General features: G+C 43.3%; 1 protein-coding gene across 2 annotated transcripts; it reads right to left on the bottom strand.

Annotated features, from left to right (window-relative positions):
* Positions 1–414: 414 nt before the first annotated feature.
* GLB3 (hemoglobin 3) lies at positions 415–26914 on the bottom strand. 2 transcript variants are annotated; one of them, XM_087661166.1, is made up of 5 exons: positions 26602–26914; positions 1943–2073; positions 1717–1861; positions 1507–1624; positions 415–581 (listed from the first exon to the last, which is right to left on the bottom strand). In XM_087661166.1, exons 1-4 carry the CDS (start codon positions 26736–26738, stop codon positions 1555–1557), a joined length of 483 nt encoding a protein of 160 aa, XP_087517292.1. In that variant the 5' UTR covers positions 26739–26914; the 3' UTR covers positions 415–581; positions 1507–1554. The 2 variants fall into 2 exon arrangements, with proteins under 2 accessions (XP_087517292.1, XP_087517291.1); XM_087661165.1 differs by lacking the exon at positions 415–581 and having other exon boundaries at positions 1314–1624; positions 26602–26913.

Below are 26914 nucleotides of genomic sequence, written 5' to 3'. Positions count from 1 at the left end.
CAAGTAATACATATTTGAATAAACAATCTCACTGATAAACCATTACTCAAGCTCGTTCAAATTTCTTCACATCTCTATTTCAAACCTTAAAACCCCTACTTTGCTCCAATACATGTGGAAAATTTTGAGGTCTCTAAAACACCCTTTATGAAAGTTTGACAAAAACATTCCCTTAAAAAATGAAAGCACCGTAAACTTTTTACGAATGAACAACAAACTTACCAAATATCAAATTTTAAAACAGACTCTTCACAAGCTCTCGAATTATATATAGCATGATGGAATTTCAAATTTAGATAAGACTAGATTTTGTAAAGATTCTTATTAACTCTTAAAAGATTCTACTACAATAATATCCATCGATCTTTTATGTAACTTTTATTATTCCACTTTCAAATCTTATCAACATGTATATCAACAAAAAGCTCTTGAAAATTAGGCTCTAAAAACACAATCTCACAAGTTTGAAATTCATTTACAAAAGTTTTACCATACCCCCATTTTTTGAGAGAATATTTTGGCCAAACTTCCTTAGAGGGCTTTTTCAAGACCTCAAATTTCTCCAAATGCAAGTTACCAACCTAAAGCACAATGTCAATGCACAATGTCAATGAAGAAGGTTATTAAATCATGTGCACAAAGACACATCACTATTTATTATGGCAAAATCTTGTATAATAAATATAACATCTTTCACTATACATTTTATACATCTTATTTATAAGGTATGATAATGACAAACCACTTCTTGGACAAAATTTAGAACCACTACTCAAGTGAAATAAAAGAGCAAAGAAATCCTACTAAGAATGAAATAGAGAATCAAAGCTATATGAAAATTAGTCTTATAAGATTTTAGATGCTAATTTTTTACTTTGGAATTAATTTAAAATGATTGGCATCAATATCATTATGGAATAACTCAAAAGGCTCTTCACAAACTACTAAAGTGATCATTTCGTCCTAATTAGGAAAAGTTTATTAATATGTAATAGAGAAATGTTTAATAGCTTCTTTGTGTCATCACACTAGCCCTAACTCGGTGTTTTGTGCAAGTGAAAAGAAACAATACTAAAAATGATCTCGTAATAATATATTGGTGTAGTATAGCTTGGAGGCTAGACTACCTCAATAATGCCTTTGTTGCTTGGTAAGGGTAAGATAGATTTTAGTCCATTCCAAAGCTAATATCCGCATAAATCATGTCAAGTTGTGCATTTGGAAACGATTTAAGGGATCTAATCACCTAACAAAGCTCTCTTTGGCACTTCAAGCTGATGCAAAGAGAACATATGACTTCTACATTACTCCCATACAACATAAAGTCCCTGATAATATTTATTGGATACAATAGCATTACATGAAAAAAAATGAGTGAATTAATCTGCTGTAATTTCTTTTTCTTTGTTAAGGAACATGGGTGCTACAATTGAACAGTGAAATCCCCAAAATGAGATTCAATTATACTGGATCTGAGGGGTTTCAGGTTTTGGATCTCAACCATACCATATGCTTAGTCTTTGCTTTAAAATAATTTAACCTCATGTTAAATCTTCAAGTCCTGTCCTGATTTCCAGACCTATTCATCACCTCTTTTCCAGCAACCAAAAAGAATGCAGTATGCCTGAAATAGTTTTAGAGTAGAAATTAGCTGTTGCAAAGACATAGATCCCCAAAAAAAAAGTATTTAACTTATGTGTGATGAGAAGTGCAAACCTGAAAAAGTTCATCAACTTGATTTTGGAGTCCAAATCAATTTCTTCTATGCTGTCAATGGCAGCTTGCATGTGCTGAAGCCATCTTTCAGCTGCCTCCTTTGTGACTGCATATGGTGCATGTCGACCAATCAACGCAGGATGCCCTGAATTGGAATGGCAAAAAGTGAACTTTGATGCTTGATCACAAGTGCACCTCAAGATAGAAGAGCCCCAACCAATTGTACCTTTGCGTTGAGAATATAAAGGTGGACCTCCCAGTCTTTGTATGAAAAACTCATATTGATTTTGAATAGCATCTTCCTTGTTGGAAGTTGAAAAAATTGATCTGAAGGATTCATCATCATCTGCATACACTCTACTCCCAAAAGTAATTTTGAATAACATATAAGAACACAAAAAAGATGACTAGATTCTAAACTCTTGAGTTCAAAAACAGCATGCCAAATTGTTAAAAGACAATCATGATTAGTCAGTTTATCATTGAGACAAGCACATTCCATATTGTATTGCTGTCACTCCCAAGACAATCCAAACTTGAGTGGCTAGTGGGTAGCCTTGATAAAAGTCTTTTCACGCTGATCAGCCAAACGTCTTTTCACGCTGATCAGCCAAACGTACAAACGACAAATTATAAGGTATCCACTAGTGGTAATTGTTTCATGCTTGATGATTCATGCATCTCTTGGCTAAATAAGCAGCAGTTTATAGTGGCCACATCCAGCTGCAAGGCTGAATACATGGCAACATTTGCAGCTAGTTTGGAAGGTGTATGGCTCATACCTTTTGGTTGATCTCAGTGTGGGACAACAGTCATCCACTGCTATCTATACTGACATTCAGAGTACCATGGCAGTTGCAAGGAACCTGGAGTTTAATGCTCGCACTAAGAAAATTGAGGTGCATGATAATTCTATCAAAGAGAGGCTCCATCCATGCAGGGGAGACTGACTTGGTTTATGTCCCTACATGACTTGGCCAATGTACTTACTGAGGATATTTCAAGCCAAGAGTTTGATGCCTTCCCCAAGGCTTTAGGCTTATTATCATTTGGGGATTAATTTGCAATTCCCTGTGTATGTTCATGTCATTCACTCCAAGGGGTTTTGTTACACTTACTGTGTGCCTCTAGTTGTTCTCATGAATGCTGCCTTATCTACAGATACTTTTTACCTTCGAGCTAGAAAAGGGTCTTTTCCCTAGGTGAACACCCTCTTAGAATGTGGTACTATAGCACCTTTAAGGATTGTACTTTCATTATCATTCTCACATTAGTGGATGCAATGTTCCAACAACCTCTCTTGCTCTCTTGATCATTGATCTCTATGTGTGTGCGCATGACCATGTGCCATGTGTGCACACACGCAACTGAGCATTGACCCAACAGCCCCAACACGCATGCCTTGGCACATCAACGAGGATATCACAATTGTTAAAGCATGAGAGAGAGAGAGAGAGAGAGAGCAAAAAATGTGAATGTGAGAAATGCACCATCTATGGAGAGAGAAACAATTACGAGCGAGAGTGACACTAAGTGAGCTAAAGCAAGAGAGTAGCGTGTTCTTGCCAAACTGAAAGATAGAGTGAAAGTACAACATTAGTTTAGGTCATGGGTTGACCTAACCAACCTTCCACCAAATAACTAGAGTTAGACTAACTTACTCTATTTCCTAGTGTCGCTACTTTAATATCAAAGGAGACTAGGTACACACACATTACATTGACACTTTAATAAAGTGTTCACACCACACGAATCATATGGACACTACCCAAAATTAGCAAATTTTAATACCCCTCTACAATGCCAATGTGATGAAATACAAGGGTGATTGATCAATCACCAAAGGGTAATAAGCTCAAGGACTTTTGAAAAGCCTCAAAACTTCTCACGTGGTAATGCTTTGGTGTCAAGCTAATCTCTCCTGCATAGCATCTCTCTCTGACATAATGGTAATGCACCTCAATGTGTTTTGTGCAAGTAGAAAACACAAGATTTCGTACTATGTACTTCTCAAAATCAAAATGAATTTGATGTTCCTATTTCTACATTACATGGTGCATCATCATCATTATCATTTCATTTTCAATCATTAAATGATAAAAATGAACAAAATGCATCTGCACCTTTCACACCACAAATTCAAAACCCACCTATCCCACCACATTCCTCCGTTGCTTCCCCACTTCCCTTCACACCGTTTACATTCCCCTATCAAACACCTTGTTGCACATCACATCGCACCGAGGGATTATGGAAACATAGGCACCGCACATTCCTCCGCTGCTTCCCCACTTCCCTTCGCACCATTTACATTCCCCTATCAAACACCTCATCTTGCACATCACATCGCACCGGGAGGTTATACAAACATAGGCACCACCTTTAGGACCTCATCCTTTTCTCCATCGGGTGGTGTTCCACCTACTTCTCACACACTTTCGGAATCATTGCAGCCTGGGTATGCCCCCAGTCTCTCTCGAGTGTGGATCAATTGGTACCACAGCTTGCGTCTATGGCATTACCTAATGGACCACCTGGTCATGCTGCTGTGTCCCAACCCAACTTTGGACAAGGCTTTCATGTCCAAGTCCCTCCACCTCCATCGGCACCTTATAGAAACATTCATACTCCAATGCCTCCGCATCAACGGGCACTCATTGGACACTCCCAGCCTATTTCTACCTACCCACCTTTTCCCCCTCATTCTTCCTATCAAACACACCCACCACCACCATCTTACCCTCCACCTCCATCTTATCCCACTTTCCCGACACCTCATGGTTCCAGCTCATCTTCTGCCAAGCATGCTTTCAATGATAAGACTCGTTTTAACAGGTCAAACTTTACCACTTGGTCGAACTTGATGAGACATGTCCTTGACTCCCAAAACCTATGGGATCTTGTGCAGGGGTTGGAACCCCAACCCGATCTCGCACATGTTCCATACGAGGTTGTCCGCTCATGGAAGGCTAGCAATGCCTCCGCTATTGTCGAGCTGATGCAAGGCTTATTGCTTGAGTTTCACTCTCAACTTCAGCATTGTGACTTAGCGTCAAAACGATCGCCACACTTAACTAACCGCTATGCAACTCGGGATAGGACCTGTCGTATAAATCTTGACTATGAGCTCCAACTCTTTAAAATCACAAATCCGGATGACTTGAAAGTCAAGTTGGTTGAGTATCGGCGACTTCTTGCCAAATTCTCCACTATGGGAGCTCCCAAGTTCTCTAACGATCAAGTCACATTGTTTCTAAACAAACTCCCTAGGAAATACTTCAATTTTGTGGAAGGTATAGTTTCAAAGCCTACCATGCCTACTTTCTATGAATTTGAGTATCAGCTGTTGTGTTACGCACGGTTATTCGATCAACTTCATATAAATTCTTCCCCAAAGGGGACTCTTGTCGCTCATTCTCAGAAGGGGCAACAAGGGAAGGACAAACAAAATCAAACCTCCACTCAAAATCAATCCGAGGAATCACAAGGAAACTCCTAGTCACAACTCAAACAAGGGTGGTTGAATGTACCTAAAAAGAATAGGTATTATCAACATTGTCAAAAGGCTTGTCATTTTGACGACGAGTGTCACTCAAAGGCCAGAGACACAACACCCAAATCTAAATCTCAAACCCCCGCTCCTCAATCGGGCAATCCCCAGCCGAGGAGGTAGGGTGATGGCAAGGGGCAGTTTAAATGTCAGACTCATAATGCCACCGCTTAGCCATCTCAATCCGACAACGTTCTCAACTCTAGGGGGCTTGTTTGGCTGGTCTGCAAAGGCCCACATCATCTCCATAGAGACAACAAATACGAGTCTCACCCACATCTGTAAGTTGCCTCCTTATGAGGTTACCGCAAAGACCCACTCTTCACAGTCGAGCACTTCAACTCCTATTTGGATTGTGGACAATGGAGCTACATATCATATGACTCCTAAATAGGACATTTTCTGTACCCAAGCCCCTGGAGTCGAGCGAGTCCACATAGGAAACAACTCCTTGGTCAAGATTCAAGCTCAAGGTAGCGCCAGTTTTGCCACTGACAAGGGTCCGGATCTGGCTTCGCTAGATAATGTATACCATGTCCCCCAACTTGGGGTGAACTTGTTATCTATTCAACAGCTTTGCCAATTGGGATGAGCAGTTTTCTTTACAACGACCACAGTCGAGATCCTTAACTCTCAAACTGGTTTAGTGATTGCTCGCAGTGAGGCACAACCTAATGGCCCTTACTACACGTCTCACTTTCTAACCGAGCTGACAGCCGAGGGCTCTGTGTTCCATAGCTTCCAAGCATTAGCCACATCTCGAGAGCCTGCAAACAATGAGTGTCTTTGATACTTTCGCTTATGGCATATTGGTTATGACTCTTTATGAGTTATCCCGCCGTCAATTGGTTGAGAGCCTTCCCCATCTAAAACTAGCTCGCGATGTCTATAATGCTTGTCAGCTCAAAAAGCAGCACCGTACCCGATTCCCTCAACAATCCATACATCGTGCTAAGGAGCCTCTTAGATTGATTCATGCTCATCTTTGTTGACCGACATCCACTGCCACCTTAAATGGCGCACTATACTTCTTTTTAATCGTGGATGATCAGTCTAGATACATGTGGGTGTACTTCCTCAAGCATAAGTCAGATGCTTTCACATAATTTTCTGCTTGGGTGCTATTGGTTCATAAACAAACTGGACGTCATGTTGGTTGCATGAGGAGTAATAGCGGTGGTGAGTTTATCTCCCACAAGTTTTCCGAGTTTCTACTGAAACATGGCATCTCTCGCCAACTCACCCCTACTAACTCCCCCTCTCAAAATGGAGTCGTAGAGCATAGAAACCAGACAGTCATGGAAATGGCACACTCTATGTTGTTCGCAGCAAAGCTTCCTAAGCGCCTTTGGGTCGAGGCTGTTAACACTTTGGTGTACATCCTCAACTAGTGCCCGATTGCGGCTCTTCCTAAGAAGACCTCGTATGAGGCATTTTTTGGCTCTCGACCTGTCATTTTTCACTTCAGTGTCTTTGGGTGTCGTGCCTACATACACACGCCTGATAATAAGATAGGAAAGCTCACACCCTGAGCTGATCTCCTTATTTTTGTCGAATATTCCTGTGAAGCAAAGGCCTATCGTTTGTTCAATCCTCAAACAAACAAGGCGATCGTTAGGAGGGATGACATTTTTTACGAGAGGAATATCGTGCAATCCTCTCACAAGATTCCGCTCCTATTCCTCCTTTCACATCATCAGAGATCATGCCTACTGAGCCTGGTCTACTTCCGCTCCTAACATTACTACACATTCTTCATCTCCCGGGCCCCCTCCACGAGATCCGTTGCCTCGCTAGTACCAACAGACCATGCGAGATTCGGGGATCCTACCATCGGATTCCACTCCGGATGGACCTAGAATGTGACATTAATGTGACATGAAAAGTGACATTTAATGTAACGTTAAGGTCACAAATATTGAATGTGACATTAAAGTGACATTTAATGTGACATTAAGGTAAATCTAGGGGAACATGCACGAGAATGACCGTCCGGGCTCTTGGGCGCCCGAACAGGGTTAAGGGAAGCCTAGAGAGTAAGAGAGTCCAAGAATAGTAGGACTCACAAAAAGTGGACGGCTGGCAGAGGAAACGGGGAGAGAGGAGCCAGCACTTATCTAGGCGAGGTTGGGAGGAGAAACGGACTTGTGCTTACAGAGGAGAACTATTCTTCTTCAGGCTTCATCGTTTTCTGTCTTTTCCTAAGTCATCTTTCATTGGTATCAGAGCCGTGTGGATTCCTGGAGATCTTCAACGAAAGGGCAGTGACGGATTTTCAAGTGCCCCGCGATCCATTCAGTCGACAGTCGACGGACCCGTAAAGCCGTTGGTCAAACGTCAAGTGCCCCGCGATCCATTTAGTCGACAGTCGACGGCCCCGTAAGCTGCTGGTCAAACGTTAGGTGACACGTCACGAAAAACTTGACGTGACGTGTAATTTTGGTCACGTAACGTATCGAAAGGGCAGCCACTTTTTCACGCCTGTCCGTGAACGCCGTAGGCTGATCGTGGGCCACTAAATCCTGGCCACACCTTTCCGTGAATGTCCCTCCATGAACACACCAACAAAACACGCATTCTTCACCTTTTCACGGGCTGAAGTTGAAGTTATTTTCTGAGACGTGTTTGATTAGTCGACTGCGTGTTCGGAATTCTTCTTTTCAGCCTCAACTGTATTTATATCACAAGTACAAGTTCAGCAGAAAGCAAATTCAGGAAAGGGACATTGATGGCTTGCGTGATTATTAAAGAAGGGGGCTGAATACTAGTCGTTTCTGCAAAGAAGCTCCATTTCCTGCGTGACGACTTTGTTCGGGCGATAAAATTTATTCCTTACTCTTCGGGTTTATTTCCAAACCAGCAACAACTATCTGCCATTAAAATCAGGGAAGTACTTTACTTTGTATGCAAATTTCTTATCTTTGCTTTCCAATTCCAGTGTATTAATGGCAGAAAAAGGGAAAGAAAGGGTAATGGAAAGCTCTAGTTCTGGGGACCAACCTATGGTAGATCCCCATGAACCAGAAATACAAGAAGAACAATGGGAAGAATTTTTTGCTACACGAGAGCAATTCGATGATCTTACTGCTCGTGTGCAAGCTCAGGGGGTTCAAATGGAATTTTTAACCCAAACACTCATTGAAATAAAATCTCAATTAACTTTATTGTTGGAAAGAGATAAAAATAAGATAGAAACCTCGAATGTCCCATCTTCATCAAAAGATTTAGATGTGACTATGCGAGATCCTAAGGAACCCCAACCTTACCATAAATTGAGGGATAATCCAGTTCTAAAGGATATGAAACCACCTCAATTTTACGGGGAGGAAAAAGATAGGAATAAAGATACAATCTTTAATTTCCTCCAAAAATGGGAAGATTTACATAAACTAAAAAATACCCCACCACATCTCTAAGCACTGGCTAGTTTAACTTTGGGGCCCAAAGCATATAAATGGTGGCGAACTTTAAAGGAGGCAAATAAAATACCTGAAACCTGGGCTCAATTTGAATCCGTCTTTTTGAAAGAATTCCTTCCTGAAAATGAAATGGAAAGAAATTGGGAAGATTGGGATTATGTCAGACAAAAGGGACGACCCCTGCTGACATATCTGGAGGAATGTCGTGAGATAATCCTCAAATTGGAAGGAATAGATGAATTCCAAAAAACAAGAGGATTCATTAGGGGACTAGATAAAGCCTGTAAAAAGGAAGTAAAACGGAGTTTACCTAAGACGCTGGAAGAGGCAATTAAATTTGCATTAATTCATGAAGATAGTATGCGCCAGGTACACTCACTAGTCTCACTGATATGGAGCCCAAGTCTAAGGAATTGGAAACCTCAAAATTTGTGGGTAAATTTAAAAGGAAAATGCCATTTTTTAAGGGTAAAAAACAACCTTTTGAAAAGAAACCATATATAAGACCAAAGTTAAGTCCTGATGACTTTGATAAGGCCAAAAAAGAAAAGTTGTGTTTCAATTGCCTATCCCCTAACCATGCTGCTTGGAATTGCCCTCAAAAGAAAAAGAGGGAAGACAAAGGAAAGGATAAGGACAAGGGCAAGGGAAAAGAAAAACAAATCCATGTAGTGCAAACCTTAGAATTAAAGGGCCATAAAAAGTATAAATCTTTAGAGGTCTTGCACATGGATGTACAACATAAGTGTTGTATGTCAACTTCTATGTGGCAGCCTACTTTTGGGCCACATGATTTACTTAGAGTACATGGATTCATAGCTAGAAAGAGGGTTAGAGTCATGATTGATGACTCTGCCACACATAATTTTATAAATTATGCACTTGTCAAAAAATTGAAACTTCCCCAACAAAAGAGTGGACATCAATATGTTGTTCGTATGATGCAAGGCCAAGACAATAAAATATGGGATACAATGGTATCCAATTTGGAAATTGAGATTCAAGGATATAAAGATAAACTTGATTTCCAAATAATGAACATGGTTAGAGCTGATATTGCTCTAGGGAGGGAGTAGCTATGGGGATTGGAACCATCCTTAAAACGTAGTTACCATCATAATACACTGGAATTTGAAAGGGATGGTAAGACTTTTGTTATTCAAGGTGAACATGAAGTATCTGATAATCCTTTGCTGTGTTCTACTGAAGTTCAGAAGCTGATAAAGAAGGTCGACCAGTTGCTTTTGAAAGCAAGAAATTAGACCGTGCAAAACAGAATTATTCTGTTTATGAGAGGGAGCTGTATGCAATAGTACATGCAATGAAGAAATGGAGGCACTATTTGTATGGTGCCAAACTTTTGATTTTATCGGATCATGAAAGCATTAAGTGGCTTAATGATCAACCGGATTTACAAGGGCGTAAAGCCAGATGGACCGAACTCCTCCAAGAGTTCGACTATGAGATAAGATATAGAAAAGGAAAGTATAATATAGTAGCTGATGCACTCAGCAGAATGCCCATTATTAATGAATTGAGTTTTACTCAGTTCACTTCCAACTTGCTTGAATCCTTAAAAGGGAAATGCCAGGTTGATCCGGCATATTCCAACATATGGGAAGCAATAAAAAATGGGGATCCAAATGAAAGTGCTTCTACTGAGGAAGGAATATCTGAGGATGTTCAACAAGGAAATGGAGCATCAGGGGTTGCTCAAACTAGATCCAAGTGGAAGAATTTTACCATTGATAATGGTTATTTACTCTACAAGGGTAGGGTATGTGTCCCGAAAGATATAGAAATAAGGCACCAGATACTCTTTGAGTAACATGATACCCCTAGCGCGGGACATCCAGGAGTTAATAAGACTTATAGTCTTATTAAAAGGCAGTTCTATTGGCCTGGAATGAATAAGGACGTCCTTGACTATGTGGTCAAATGTAATAAATGCCAAGTTAATAAAGCTGAAAGATTAAAAATGGGAGGACTTCTCCATCCACTAGAAATTCCTTCGGGAAAATGGGAGAGTATCTCCATGGACTTTATTGTTGCTTTACCTAGAACACAGAGGGGGCACGACTCTGTGTGGGTGATTGTGGATAGGTTAACCAAAATGGCTAGGTTCATTCCAACTTCAACTAATGTTAAAACACCAGAATTGGCTAGATTGTTTGTAGAGAACATATACCGATTGTATGGCCTTCCGGCAAAATATAGTTTCTGATTGGGATAGAAAATTTGATAGCCATTTTTGGCGTGCGGTATTTAGGAAATTGGATACTAAACTTAGAATGAGTACGGCGGATCATCCGCAAACAGATGGGCAAACTGAAAGGGTTAACCAAATTCTTGAAGATATGCTTAGGGCATATGTAAGTAAAAGGCAAACTAATTGGGAAGAGTATTTACCGATAGCAGAGTTTGCATATAACAGTGCCAAGCACTCTTCCACTGGATATAGTCCATTTATGTTAATGTATGGGTTTCAGCCCAGAGCTCCTTTTGCAGTAGGACTGCATAAGGAAAAGGTTCAAGCAGCTAAAGACTTTTTGGAGGATATGAATAGTATGTTAAAATTTGCTCAAGAAAATATTGAAAAAGCTCAAAATCGAGCTAGAGCATATGCAGATCCTCACCGAAGAGACATCTCCTTTGAAGAAGGAGAATTAGTCTATCTTAAGGTGCCTGAACAAACTAAAACTATGAAAAAGGGACAATGTCCAAAGCTTTCACCAAGGTATTGTGGTCCTTTCATAATACTTAAAAAGGTGGGAGAATTGGCTTACAAGCTCCAACTACCTGCTGGTAGTAAAATACATCCAGTTTTTCATGTAAGTAAATTAAGGAAGAAGCTGGGTGATTTGGATAATCTAATCTTAAATGATGATATTGAGGAGCTATTCAATGACCAATCTAATCCACATGAACCAGAAAAAATATTAAATGTTCGTAATAGATGAACAAGGAATACTATTTATCAAGAATGTTTGGTTAAGTGGAAAGATTGTTCAGAAGAAAGCTCAACATGGGAGCGAGTAAGTACTTTAAAGAAAAGGTTTCCCGATTTACAATTAGACCTTCCAAGTATCGTTTTCGAGGATGAAACTGATTCTTAAGGGGAAGGAAATGTGACATTAATGTGACATTAAAAGTGACATTTAATGTAACGTTAATGTCACAAATATTGAATGTGACATTAAAGTGACATTTAATGTGACATTAAGGTAAATCTAGGGGAACATGCACGAGAATGACCGTTCGGGCTCTTGGGCGCCCGAACGGGGTTAAGGGGAGCCTAGAGAGTAAGAGAGTCCAAGAATAGTAGGACTCACAAAAAGTGGACGGCTGGCAAAGGAAACGGGGAGAGAGGAGCCAGCACTTATCTAGGCAAGGTTGGGAGGAGAAACGGACTCGTGCTTACAGAGGAGAACTATTCTTCTTCAGGCTTCATCGTTTTCTGTATTTTCCTAAGTCATCTTTCATACAAAAAGTGGACGGCTGGCAGAGGAAACGGAGAGAGAGGAGCCAGCACTTATCTAGGCGAGGTTGGAAGGAGAAACGGACTCGTGCTTACAGAGGAGAACTATTCTTGGACTCTCTTACTCTCTAGGCTCCCCTTAACCCCGTTCGGGCGCCCAAGAGCCCGGACGGTCATTCTCGTGCATGTTCCCCTAGATTTACCTTAATGTCACATTAAATGTCACTTTAATGTCACATTCAATATTTGTGACCTTAACGTTACATTAAATGTCACTTTTAATGTCACATTAATGTCACATAGAAGATCTACCTAATTTTCTCCTCAGGCTTCATTTGCGTCGTTGAGCGCATTCTAAGCCAGATACATGGCAAGAGGCTCTTCAACACCCTCAATGGCAAGAGGCCATGGAGAAGGAGCTCAAGAGTATTGACCGAAATGAGACTTAGACATTGGTGGATCGTCCAAGCCACAAGAAAGTCATCGGGACAAAGTGGATTTTCAGGATCAAGCTAAAAGTTGATGGGACTTTAGATAAGTACAAGGCTCGCCTTGTCATCCAAAGGTTTTGATAGAAGCATGGCATCGATTATGAAGAGACCTTTGCTCCTACCGTGCAGTTGACATCTTTTTGGTTGCTCCTCACGCTAGCCGCTCATCACGATTGGCCCATATATCAGACGGATGTCAAAAGTGCCTTCCTAAATGGTTATTTGGAGGAGAAAGTCTATGTGAAGCAACCATCAAGCTTTCCTTCAAAGAACCCGAGGGATAAGGTCTTCCGCTTGCAGAAATCTCTTTACAGGTTGAAGCAAGCACCGCATTCTTGCTTCTATAGGATGGATGAGTTCTTACAAACTCATGGATACCATTCTACCCCTTATGACCCGAACTTACATGTTCGATCTACTGCAGAGGAGGTCAGATATATCTTGCTGTATATTGACGACTTACTCATCACAGGCTCAGATTCTACTGCCATAGCAGACATCAAGGCAAAGCTTAGTGCTACTTTTGAGATGACAAACCTTGGTTTGTTGTCTTATTTTTTAGGGATGGAGGTAGTTTGTTCTGGGGGATGCATTTTTTTGTCACAACAGAAGTACGCACTTTAGCTAGTGGAACAACACACTTCAGATCAGACACAGCCAGTGGCCACGCCTCTTAATCCTATTGTCCACTTATCGAAGGATACCCTAGGACAGCCCTTCAATGCACATACCTATCGCTCTATTGTAGAATAACTTCTTTGGTTAATTCACACTAGGCCAGATTTAGCTTACTCAGTCAATATTTCACAACACCTAGGATGTCACGTTGGATTGCATGTCTTCGTGTGTTGTGTTATTTACGGTGTACTTATTCTTATGGCTTGACCTATGGTTCTAGTTTATGTTTGTAAGGGTATACCGATTCTGATTGGGTAGGAGATCCCAACACCCAACGTTCTCATGGTAACTACCTCTTTACCTTGGGCACGGCTCCCATTTCTTGGTCAAGCCATAACAAAGAGATGGTGGTGGCTTCCATGGCCGAGGCTGAGAACCAGGCTCTCTTCGATAGCACCACCGAGGCCATCTACCTGAGGAGTTTACGAACAGCACTTCATTTCCCATGCGACTCTCCCACCGTTGTCTACTGCGACAACCTGAGTGTCATTGCCCTTGCGGGCAATCCGATCATTACATCACAAATGGAGTATATGGGAGTCCACTTCCATTTTTCTAAAGAGCAGGTTGAGCTAGGCACTATCCGCCTAGAGTTTGTACCTACATCCAACAATTTTGCAAATATTTTGACCAAAACAGTCAATCGACCGATTCTTCAGTACCTATTACCCAGGGTCAGTTTGGGTACACCCTCCCCTACTTCAGCTTGATGGGGAGAGGGTGCTCCTCTCTTGCTTTCCCTTCCAATTTTCTACTCTTGATAGTGATAGTGATGATGCTTACAGTTTTTTAGACATTCATTTATCTATTGTATTATGGACATTTGTAACTTCATCTGCACTATCAAGATGACCTAATTATAAAAGGGTACTTGGGCAAGTAAACATATCCCTTGGGAGGGCACTATCCAAGCGGCACCGTTGCATTGCATCTTGCGTGAGCATGACATCTTGCATCGCCCTTTGCATTACCCCATGCATTGGCATTCTGTTCATGTAAACATGCATCTGTGCGCATTTATCCCTTTTCGGTATTTTGGAGTGGTCGACTCTGGATCCACCATATTCATGGCATTACCCATGAAAGTCTCCAAGGCAGTTTTTTCCTTAGCTTGCTTGCTTGCTTTGCTTGTCTTGCTTGCTTCACATATTTGCTATACCCACATCCATTTTCCTTCTTCATCGACACCCAATAATGGTAGGGATAGCATGCTTGTTTTGTAAAGGTCTTGGGTCTACTGATCATCCTTTATCATTCTCCCGTTTGGGACACGGATACTCAATAGGACGAAAACTAATTGGAACCATACTTAATGCTAAATCTATCAAATTCAAAAGACAAAAAAATAAAAAAAAGTCTATAGCTGATTCCATCCGCCTTTGTTGGGCTTGGTAGGCCACTAGGCAGCCAACGCGCACCCTTTGTCCGATGCCCTATCCTCTCCGGGGTGATCACTTGGGCTCCATTGGTAAGATAACCATCGCCTCTGTAGTCTTAGTAGGCCACTGGGCAGCTGCGCGCACCCTTTGTCTGATGCTCTGCCTACTTTGGGGTGGGATGCCTTGGGGTAAAAGATCTTTCTCGTGGCACTGTTGTTGGGTCTAGGAGGGGGTGTTGAGCTAAAAATGCATGAGCTTTACTTAAACATCCCCGAAACTTGCTTAATTAATGAAGAAACCTTCTCACAGTTTGGAGTTGATCCTAGCCAGGCAACTGTTGTTCCTGCACAAACCTGTTGCAGTATTGCTTGCCACGTCATCTGCAACCTGCGTTTGGCAGTTTTCTCTCTCCTCCAATTATCGCCCAACTTTTGCAAGCTGTTGCCAGGCTATCCAACGTTTGGCAGTTTTCTCTCTCCTACACGCTGTCCTACCTGCGTTTTTAGTCTTTGTCTCTCCTACAAGATATCATGCCTACGTTTTTAGTCCTTCTCTCTCCTCACTACTGTCTACATCAGATCCAGCTTCTCACTGCTACGTTTGCTGGTGTTCGACATCCGGAGGCTGCGTTGCTGCAATTCAAGATCCGTTCAAAGTACGACACACTTTCCAGCTCATAACCCCTGCCCTGATCCTTAAGATACAGGAGTTCAAGGTCAGTATTCATTTACTGCATAGTATGTTTGTTGCATGATCATTGTATATTTAGCAGTTATATCACTTCAGTTATTTTCTGTGTTCATTGTTTCTGAGTTACCCTAACCGTAACTAAGTTCTATTATCAGTCTGTGCTTTGTCGTACAATTGTTATTTGTGTTTTTGTATCAGAGTATTTCTTTACAATAGGGGCCAATGGTTCTAGCTCCTCCAAGGCTTTTGCTGCAAGTACCAGTAGTAGGGAGGAGGAGGAGAAGGCCAAGGACAAGAAGGATGAGAAGGAGAAAAAGCCCAAGTGCCCACACTGTCGAAAGTGTGAGAGTGCGCTGCGGAAGAAGGAATACGAACACGGAGGGAGAGAGAGAGAGAAAGCAGAAAATAAGGAAGAGAAATCTGCACTGACTGAAATGAATGCTAAACACAAACGGAAAGGCGAAAGGAGACTGATCAGTCCCTGCACCCAGCCCACAACATCAGTGAGGGCACCAGATCAGGCTAATGATGATGGCAGCACCACCATGGGGGAGAAGGAGTGACGGAATCTGCAAGAAGACAAGTGATCAAGTGGGGAGGGGGGCTGCCTATAAATAGGCAAAAGGACAAACCCTAACCCTAACCCTAAAATGGGCGCAAACCCTAAAAATGCCCTAAAATGGGCGCCCCACAACAGTGATCAAAAAGTGGCCGGGCAGCCATTGGCTGCCCACTACAATGGCTGCCCACTAAAAGAGGCCAAAGAGAAATACACATCCTAAGACAGCCAGTCAAGAGTGACTAGCCTCCCCCATCATAACACATGACAGACATGTCAGAGCTCCTAATGTCCTTGTCTGACTCAGACTGAGGCTCACAAGCAGGAGATGACAAGGCATGACAAACATGACTGCTAACACCCCCTCTCAAATCCTGGATGTGGCTGAAGGCCGAAGAGGAAATAGATCCTGGGGTGGCAAGAGGAATGCCAATGTCGATGAAGTCCGTCGATGTAGACAACCGCTGAAGGAGCTCCTCACGATCCTGGGAATCCCCCTCTAAAACACTAGGGGCCAAGGAATCCACAGCCGCATCACCGAGATAGTCCCCCGCTAAAAGGGATGGGGGGTACGAGGGAACCACCGAAGGAGAAGGTGGGGGATGGGAAGAAACCTGTGGAATAGAAGGTGCACAAGCAGGAATGGGTGTAGCAATAGACTGCCACGGAGGACCCTGCATCAAAGAAGGGGAATGGAGCCTGTAAAGCCCGCTCTCCTGCCAACCTGTAGATAAGACAGCTCTTGTAAAAGAATCCTCAATAACAACGGCATGCTCGGTGAAGATCACTCGTGTGCCAAGCCTCGTAAGGCCATAAACTGAGAGGAGGGGAAGGCCCAAATCCGGAACATGTAGGGCCTGTGAAAAGGAGCTTGAAGGTCGGTCGGTAAACAAAGGCAATGTGCCAACACCACTAATAGGCACCGATAAAATGTCACCAACAGTGACTGAACCCTCTGATGGACGGAGATCCTGTAACAAATCATCTCGGGGAGTCACATGACTCGAAGCACCACTGTCCACTAACCAAGGCTGCGCAGAAGACATTGCAGCCACGGAAGAAGGATCCTCCTTTAAAGCATGGATATGAAGGAACACTGACTCATGGGTAACAACTGGTGTAGAGGTAGAAGAAGGCTCCGATGTAGATCTACCCTTCGCTCCCGGACGAAGGTGAGGGTACTTCTTCCAGCATTTCTCCTCGAGATGTGTCCCTTTCCCACAGTGTGGGCACTTCGGTCTCTCTGAATCTGAGTCAGAGTCTGGGGACGGTCCTTCTTCTTAGCCTTTGACTTCTTCTTCTTCTTTTGTCCTCCCGAACCTGCAACAAAGGCTCTAGTGGAGTCGGATCCACTAGCACTGACCTCTCTGAGTCGCTCATCATGCTCCAAGACAAGCGGGGATAGCTCCTCCCATAGAAGCTAGGCACAGGTCCTCGAAGTAAGAAGGCTGGTGTAGAAGACATCAAACCGAGGCGATGGCAGCTGAGTCAAGAGAATCATAGCCATGTCTTCAGAAGATATCGTCCGACCGAGGGATACAAGCTCATCCCTCATATCCTGTAATCTGCTGATGTGGTCCTTCATGGAAGGACTATCATCAATAGCGAGCATCCGCAACTTCTTTTCGAGAGATATCCGGTGGGCAAACGTCTTCTGTTGATAGAGAGACGCGAGCTTTCTCCACACATCTGCTGCAGTCTTCAACCTGTGAACATGAACAAGGACAGAATCCTGCAAACTCAGAAAGAGGAAAGATCTGGCTCAAGAATTGAGCCGATCCCATAAGGCTGCACGATCCATAGATGTCCCATTTGCGGGATCCACCTTAGGCCGAGGAATAGGAACAGAAACAAGCTTCCAAAGATCGAAGGAGTCCAAGATACACTCCACCTTGCAGGACCATAGAGAAAAGTTGGAGCCATCCAACCAGTCCTCTTTGGGCAGCTGAGGAAGTACGGGTACCTGTACAAGGGGTACCAAAGGCTGCATATTCAGCCCACTGGAAGGAGCTCGCCGAGATACATGAATAGAAGGGGGACGGGAAAGAGGAATAGACTCCGAACGATGGTCCTCGTGATAGAAATCACGCCTCCGTTCAGATAGGTGTCCAGACAAAAGCTCGTCATCTGAGTCATCAAAGCCCGTAAACTGATGATAAGACATCTTCGATATCTGCAAACACCAAAACACAAGGGAAGGTTGTCGGTGCCGAAACATAAACACCAGAAGCTCCTAAGCTGGCCGCCTTGCACAGAACGCAAGGATGATGTCAAACGCAAGTGCTAACGATGCAATCACCACAAAAAACAACCCCCTGCCTCAAAACGCAAGTAGGAATGAGGTCGCCAGCTTGGAGGAGTGAGAAAGCTACCACCAAGGGCTATTGGCTCTATGATCCTAGGACACGGAAGCTTGAGGTGAGCAAGGATATGATCTTCAATGAGGCTACAACCTCCGAGGATAAGATTGATGGTTCTCCCCAAGGTACATCTCCGCACCCCTCCGTCATCATCTCCTCAGTCTCCACCACCACCACCTCCTACTCCAGCATTCCTATCATCGCTGACGGGTTCCTCTACTCCTTTTGAGAGTACCCCTACCGATTCTATATCCCCTCAACCTTCTAGAAATGCACAACCATGAGCTGGGGAGCTTCCTTCGACCGAGGAAGACATACCTTCACTTAGTGAGGGAGAGTCCCTTCCCAAAACAAGTGCTTTGCAAGTACAAAAGGTTCCACAGTCTCTCTCGCAACATGATGAGCTTATTACCATTCCTCGGTGGTATCGGCGACTCATGGAGGATGCATGTGTTACCTCCTACTACTCTTACATGTCCACGCAGATCAACTCGTTTACAAGCCCAACATGATAGTTCACTTTGTGTGAACTATTCTCTTATGACCCAAATTCTCCATGATAGTGAGCCTACATCAATTGTTGAGGCTCTTGCATAGGATGTTTGTAGACAAGCTATGCAGAATGAGATGGATTCTAGAGATCAATTCTATTGAGCAAAATCAAACTTGGGAGTTGGTTCTATTGAGAGTCATCTCTTGCCACGCCAGCAATGCCACGTGGCTGCAGTTGGACGTCCAACTGCAATCGGCTTCATTAAATGCAGCCGCCGACCTAGCTATTTCAGGTATTTAATTAGGCATTCTTTTCAGCCTTTTTAGGCTGAGTTTCCAGCAGACTTCTATACTTGTATTTAACAGATTTCAACCTGCTGGTGACAGAGATAGCACTTGAGGCTAACCGAGATCAAGGTCCTCAAGGCGGAGACATACACAGATATTCTCTCTGCACCCGTGTATAATTCTACATCCTTATACAGCATTCTTCATTGCAGATTTCTATGTTTCACTATCTCTTTTTCTCTCTCTATTCACTCTTTGTCACGATCATTCGCTTTCGCATTGCTTCACTCTGACATGGTATCAGAGCATTGAAGGTGGACCTATCTATAGAGGAGTTTTCAGTGCGACACAAGGCTGCATTTTCAGCGTTCAAGTGTGAGCAGGTGGGCTGCGCATAAGAACAAGGCTGAGGCAAGCATGGGCGTGCGAGAAAAGAGAAGATTTGCTGAAGCTGCTATTGTTTTCCTACTGTTACAAAAGGAAGAAGGCTGTGTTTTTGGCCTTCAAGAGCAGATTTTACCTTTTCATCACCTCTAACGGCTGAAGAAGGTTCAAGACGCGGAGACGAGCCCTAGCAGGCTGCGTTTTCACAGTCAGAGGGGGTTTCTTTTGCGTTTGTGCAGGCATTGCAAGTGAAGATGTATACAAAGACTGACGTGGAGTTCCAGGCAATCATGGACCAGAAGTTGCCTCTTACCAGCTCTTCCATCAAATCAAAAGCTCGATGCCGATAATTAATGCATCTGACGTGTGATGATATTGGCCATATTGGAGTCTTATGATTTGGCACAGCTTGTGATGGAGGAGATCAACCGGCCTTCGTTGAGAGATGAGTCCGAACTCTCTTGAAGTGCTCGTGTGGAGTTGACCACGGCCCAGTCTCATCGGGACAAGATGAATGCCAGGATTCATTCTTTTCTTTTTCTATCTTGTACCACAACCGTGATAGCCCATATAGAGCACTTGACGGTGGCTTGCGAGATATGGCTGGAGCTTTGACCAAATGTACAACCGGATGACCCTTATGATGAGGGTTTCTTTGGAGGTGCAGATGCGGACCCTGTCCGTGAATAAGTCTTCTTTGCTTCGGGAATGCATCAACAAGCTTCGGTAACTTCAAATGCAAGTTCAAAATGCAGGAAAGCCCATTTTCTCCAAAGACATGGCGATCACTTTATTGTCCCAATTGCTGCCACGATTTGGTACTTTTTATTCTCCTCTTATTGCTTCAGGGCAGAAGTCGACTCTTCGTTGGGATGAGTTAGTTCCTATTGTCCCAATTGCTGCCACGATTTGGTACTTTTTATTCTACTCTTATTGCTTCAGGGCAGAAGTCGACTCTTCGTTGGGATGAGTTAGTTCCTATGGTCTTGGACCAAGAGAAACAATTGAAGGGACAAAATGCTTCCAAATCAGAGGCATTGATTGGTCAAGCCTCTCAAAAGAAGGGGAAGGACCAAAAGAAGAAGAAAGAGGACAACAAATCCAAGGACCTTGGATAAAGAGAAAGAATCAACATGCCATATTTGTGGTAAGACCGGCCATTGGAAGAAGGATTGCCCCGACAAGGACAAGAAGGACACGAAAGATTCTAGGGCGGTGGCCACATCCTCATCAATTGCTTTGCTACACTTAGCGGTCATTGAGGACTCTACACCAAAGACTTCTGATGCTACGATGACAGCTCCCCAGGCTCGAGAGTGGATCTATCCTCACGTGGGCAAATTCTCGTAGGAGACAGCTCTTCTATGTCTATTGTTGCACGGGGTGAGATGCAACTGATTCTAGATGGATGTGGTGGTACCACACTTCCGAGGTGTTGTATGTGCCAGGTCTAGGGTATCATTTTCTTTCGGTACATAAGATTTGTTCTCTTGGTCTCTTGGTGGAGTTTGACAGTGATGATGTTCGAGTTCTTGACTGTGGATCGAGGAAGATTCTCTCTTCAAGGTATCAGGAGAATGGCATCTACAAATTGAAGTCTTCTTCCGCTCTTACCTCTCTTCTTCTTACCTCTCAGACACAATCCGAACTATGGCATGCTCGATTTGGCCACCTGAACTATGAGTATCTTCGGAATGCATCGCGAGGATCGCTTGTTCGAGGTTTGCCGAACATAGTAGTGAGCCAACAGCCATGTGTCTCCTGCATTCGTGGGAAGCAACATAGGAATGCGATTTCCAACAAAGCTTCGAGGCGGTCTACTTCACCTATGGAGCTTGTGTCTACGGATCTTTGTGGCCCGATGAGGAATGAGTCTTTAAAGGGAAGCTTGTACTTCATGTTAATCGTTGATGACTACAACAAGATGACATGGGCCTACTTCTTGATGCTGAAGTTGAAGGCTTTCTCTCACTTCAAGAATTGGCTTCTCTTCGAGAAGAACCGATCGGGCCGAGATTGAAGACCTTGCGATCAGACAAGGGTGTTGAATTTGTTTCTAATGAGTTTGCTCGTTTTTGTGCAAATAAAGGCATTCACCAGGAGTTTGCTAATACCAACACTCCTCAGGAGAATGGCATTTTGGAGCAAAAGAACCGAAGTGTGATCGAGATGGCACGCACCATGATGGAGCACCAACAAACACCTTAATTTCTGTGGGCCGAGACAATGGCTACGGTAGTCCACATCCTAAATTGATCCCCCACTTCGGTCATTGACAGGATGATACCTTTTGAGGCTTACTTTGGGACTAAGCCTAATGTCTCTTACTTCAGGATATTTGGGTGTGATGCCTATGTACACATCCCGAAGACGCAAAGTGACAAATTTGAGGCAGCTTCCGGACACAAGTCTTTGTTGGCTACAGCTTCCAGTCCCAAGGTTATCGCTTGTATGATCCCGTAAAGCAAGATGTCTCTACGAGCCAAGATGTGCGGTTTGTGGAAGTTCCGGCCACAGAGAGGGGTGAGGAACACCCTGTACTTGGAGATCCAAGGGAGAGTTGGACTCTCGAGACAATTCCTTTGGAGCCAGAGCCTCTTGATGGAGATTCTTCTTCAAATTCCAAGTTTTCTCATCCACCGGCCACCCTAGTGGAGATCCTGCCGGTGGATGTGCCCGAGTCTTCAGTAGATGGGGAGCACCGAGGAGAGATCGAGCCTCCTCCTCGTTGAACCCATAACACACTCCACGATTCAAGGATCGAGGGGGTCCCTGAGGAGTGGGAACCGCAAGATGGACTGCAGAGGTCACAGAGGCACTAGGAATATTCTACAGAGCTTGTTTTCTCTAACTATTGTTTGATGTCCCGTGTTATGCAAGATAGAGAGCCTACATCTTTGAAGGAGGCTTTATAGTCTGATCATTGGCGGAAGGCGATGGAAGCCGAGTTGGAGGCTATTGAGCGGAATGGCACTTGGTTCCTTGTGCCTTGTCCCTCTCATAAGAAGGTGATTGGTGTCAAATGGGTCTTCAAGACCAAGTATCATAGTGATGGCTCGTTGGACAAGCATAGGGCTCGTCTTGTTGCTGAAGGTTTTGCACAGCCACGCCTAGGTGTTGACTTTCATAATACTTTTGTCCCTACAGCTCGCATGGCGACTATTCGTGCTAATCTTGCCTTGGCTGGTCATAGGAGATGGCCTGTTTTCCAGTTGGATATAAAGTTGGCCTTCTTAAATGGTGATTTGAAGGAGGAGATCTATGTAGAGTAGCCTCCTGCTTTGGTTCCTCAAATGGGAAGATTTACAAGTTAAAGAAGGCCTTGTATGGCCTAAAGTAAGCTCCGTGTGCTTGGAACAAGAAGATTGATTTGTTTCTCCAAGCCAAGTTGGGATATTGGCGCTCTAGGGCCAATCCACAGCTTTATGTGCACACTTCCGAGGGAGGTCGTGTGTTGTTTGTTTTGTATATTGATGACTTGATTATTGCAGGTGCTCATACCCAGAAGGTCGAAGAGACAATGGCAGCCCTATACCAGAAGTTCGAGATGATTCTTGGCTAAGTGCTGATTTGGGTCAAATTGGATACACTTTGAAGTATTTGGCTATAGATTATTGTCGATTACTAAAAGCACGGCACGTCAAGGAACTAATGATCAGAGTAATATCCTTGGTGTCATTACTCAAGAGGACAAACTTGATGAATCAAACTACCCATCTAGAGTTTTATGGTCTGCAACCTTCTTATAGCGAAGGACTTATGAAACAATGTTACAAATGATTTGCAGCAAAACCAAGTCTTGCACCTCGAACACCTCAACGTAACACTAGAGGACAGGCTGCTGGTATTGTTACCTCTCAAAGGAGATGTGACTCAAAAGATGCACAAGCATTTTCTTTGATTGCCTTCTTAGTGTGAAAAGATTAATCATTCCACACGTCTGGTCTTGTAAGACCTCAAAATCAGTATACGATGTACTTGAGCATATGCAGTATGTAACAAGGCCAGAAAATCTTATCTCCGTAGAGTGTTGGCCAATGTGAACATGGATGAGGGTGATAGCATGACAAATCACCTTACTCACATACAAGATTTGCACAATATATGTAACACACACATGTATGTGTGTGTGTGCATGCGCGCGCACGCGAATAAGTATATATATTAGTAATATTAATAAAGATAATATATTTTGTAGGGAAAGGTTTGAGGGAGAATCTAGGTGGAGAGTGTCTCGTATCTTTTGAAAGGGAAGATCTGAATATACTTTTCAATGAATTGGTTTGATACGGGTATCCTTAAAATTTTTGAAATGTGACTTATTTTTTTAAGATTAAAGATTTTCACACCCTTCTAAGGGTAAAATCGCCAGATAAGCATTATGTGGTCATTAAAACCAAGGTCCCCATCCCCACATCGAAGGCAGCTTAAAATCATATGTCATTCACCCCAAAAAGATAATCAGGTTTTACCTCATTGTAAAGCTCTTGTGATGCTTCTCTAGAGTCTAAGCCATGATGACTCAAGTTTAAATCATGATGACTCAATATTAACATGTACCTTCAAGTTATCTAGGAGGCTAGATAGTGGGGAGATGTCAGGGTGCGTGAAATTTTGAGATGCTTTAATCTTGCTAGTAACATTTGATTAAGTTATTAATCAAATGTGCAAGGTTGTTTAGCACATGTGATGCACATAGCAGTTATTTCATGGGAACGGGCCAAGGACCCCAAGGATGCAGTGGGTGTTAAAGGCAAAAGTTGTGTTAAGTTATGCCAACTGGGTTTTGGTGGTCAGTTGGTGCCAGGTGGGACCCTAGGACAATTGTTTGGCCATTAAGTGTCAGTGGTGACACTAAGGACTAGCATTAATTAAGTAATTAATGCTAGTCTAAGGGTCAACCGAGATTGGGAACCACTCCAAGTTGCAAATAGCCTAGCCAATTTCATTACAGATGGGCATGTTTAATTTTGGGCAGGGTCAAAAGGACTGAAATTAATTTTCAGAATTAATTAATTTTGAAAAATTAATTTAATGGCTGAAAATGCATTAGGAAGGCTGCCACTTGGCAAAACTTTCCCATGCAACTAGGGAGAAAGCTGTTAAAGGGTGGTGGAAGCTGAATTGCAGCCATTCTGAGCTTGGTGGAGGGAGAGGAGGTGATCAGATTTGGCTCTGAGAGGCGACGACAACTGATCGTGCGCCACGACAGGACAGGGGGCAACAGGTTTTCTCTTCCGCCTCAAGAGAGGCGGCGGCAGGAGAGGAGGGCTTGCAAGCCAAGCTAGTGTTTTACCCCCCTTTTGAAGCTGTTGGTGCCATTAGATTTGTCATCAGAGCTACAAATCAAAAGATACATTTCAGCTGATTTTCTCTCTCTCTACAGCATTCTCTCATCTCCTCCAATCTATGCTCAAGCATTCTCAGTAATTCTCAGCCATTGGTAGCAGAGTACACCCAAATTTGGTGGACAGCAGAGAGTTTACTGCTGTAAACCCTAAATTATAGCAATAATTAGGGTTTAGCAGCCACCTTGGGACCCATGCCATCAGTTAAAGGCATTGTACACTGAAATCAGCACCGGAAATTCATGGAATTGTGAGGATTTCAGATGCCAGCCCATCTATTGTGAATTTGGGGCAGCATTTAACCAGTTGGGGTTCCATTAGAACAAGTTCTGGGTGAAAATCAAGGGGCAATTTGCCCGAATGCTTTGCTGATTATTGAAACAGCAAGGGGCTTTTGAATCAGCCAAGGAGATCGTGAAATCTTAGCTTGTAATTTATCCGTCAGCAATTGAAATTAAAGAAATACCGAAAGGGGCGCCAGTTTTGGGGCCAACAGGGTGTCCACTATCCAAGTTTATGAAGGTAAAGTGAGCATTTTAGTTTATGTTCATTTGCTAATTGCTGTAATTAAGTGCTTAATCACGTTAAACCACCCTGTCCCAAAAGGAAGGCTGGTTTCAAGAGGGGTCTCATTTAAAGTGGCAACATCGAATGCACACTGGAACTAGCAGAGTGCTCCTTTAGGAGAAAAGGGGGCCGAAGAGCCACTCACACACCCTCCTTCTCTTGCTCCCTCTCTTACTACGGTTTGTGGCATGTGCCTTTCTCTATCTTGTGGTTCAAGAACGCTAGGTGCTAATTTGATGGACTTCCTCATGCCTTCCCCTTTGTTTGGTTTGGGGATGGAAGGAGCTCTAGGACCCCACCCTATTTAGATATTTTGGCCATTTTACATTGTGTCTTTCACCCTATAGCAGTTGCTCTCACCTGCAACCCTTGCATCACCTGCAGTGGTCACTCTTGCCTTTGAAACTCTTAGAAGGCTCAATGAACCTAGTCAAGAGCCCTGATCAACCCACTTTTTTTTCCTCCAATATTCATATTGATGTAACCTAGCAAGGTTATACGCCGTGCAGGTCAGCAGACCCACTGAGAGGCTGTGCATAGTGTAAGCCTCCACAATCCCTTATCCTTCTTTTATACTTCTTTCTGTGAACGATTGTGAGTTTCCTTGTGCCTAAGGGACAAATGCTTTGATTAGCAGACCCACCAAGAGTCTACAAACACGGAGGCCTGGAGTGTGACACATGGTGTCTGAAATGCGAATGTGGGAAGGCCTAGAGGCTGACACGTGCCCCCTGACCCCAAATTTGCAGAGATTCGATCCCTCAACCATAACCCTATATTAGACGTTCTAGGTATAGGAGGAGAGCCAAGAGACCTCGTTCATACATATGACTCTGTTTTATTGTTGTTTGTTTTCTTTATCCATGACAAGACACCATGGATGATTTGTTCTCACCATTTTGATCTCATGGGCCATTTTGCTCTTCACAACACACACACACTCTCTCTCTCTCTCTCTCTCTCTCTCTCTCTCTCTCTCTCTCAGGGGGACACACGCACACATCATGACAAGCACCAAGGGATCAAAAGAAAAACACGGGTCATAACAAGTATCAAGGGATCAAAAGAAACAGCTACAAATCATTCTTTCTAGGGTCAATCCATCCAAGAAAATGAATGAGGCAGACATCTGTTGAGAGCGTAACTATTGACGAAATACGCAAAAGTCGATGCATACTGTCCCAACAAATTGCGATGTTCACCTGTTATAGAATTGAGTTGAGAGCCTGACAATTGTGTCATGGCCAAGCCTACTATACAAATTGGTTTCATCAATGGCGAATGCATCTTCTTGTGTCACGCCGCTCCATGCGGCTGCCTTCTGCTGCAGGTTTTGCATGGTGCCAGCCGCCCCTTCTGCTGGAATTGAATCGGCCGAATCTGGTTTCAAGCTAATTCTCCTGGTCCTGCTCGACCATAGTGTGACGAGGAGGCTGCGCAGGAAACGCAGCTTCTCAGGCCAACGAGAGCAAATAGGTTGAAAGAGTGACAATTATTGACAATTTGAAGAAGAAG

The sequence above is a fragment of the Lygodium microphyllum genome, chromosome 21, assembly GCF_053477565.2.
Source record: "Lygodium microphyllum isolate KBCC chromosome 21, Lygodium_microphyllum_v1.1.10, whole genome shotgun sequence".
In the NCBI taxonomy this organism is placed as follows: domain Eukaryota; kingdom Viridiplantae; phylum Streptophyta; class Polypodiopsida; order Schizaeales; family Lygodiaceae; genus Lygodium; species Lygodium microphyllum.
Note: the sequence above shows the minus strand (reverse complement) of the source record. Positions and strands in the feature narration are given on the sequence as shown.

Excerpts from the sequence above, each read along its gene's own strand:
- GLB3 (XM_087661166.1), bottom strand. The coding sequence starts at position 26,738 with ATGCAAAACCTGCAGCAGAAGGCAGCCGCATGGAGCGGCGTGACACAA. Across the intron at positions 2,074-26,601 it reads TCAACTCAATTCTATAACAG|AGTGTATGCAGATGATGATG; the intron begins GTGAACATCGCA and ends TTTTGGGAGTAG. Across the intron at positions 1,625-1,716 it reads AAGTTGATGAACTTTTTCAG|GCATACTGCATTCTTTTTGG; the intron begins GTTTGCACTTCT and ends AAACTATTTCAG.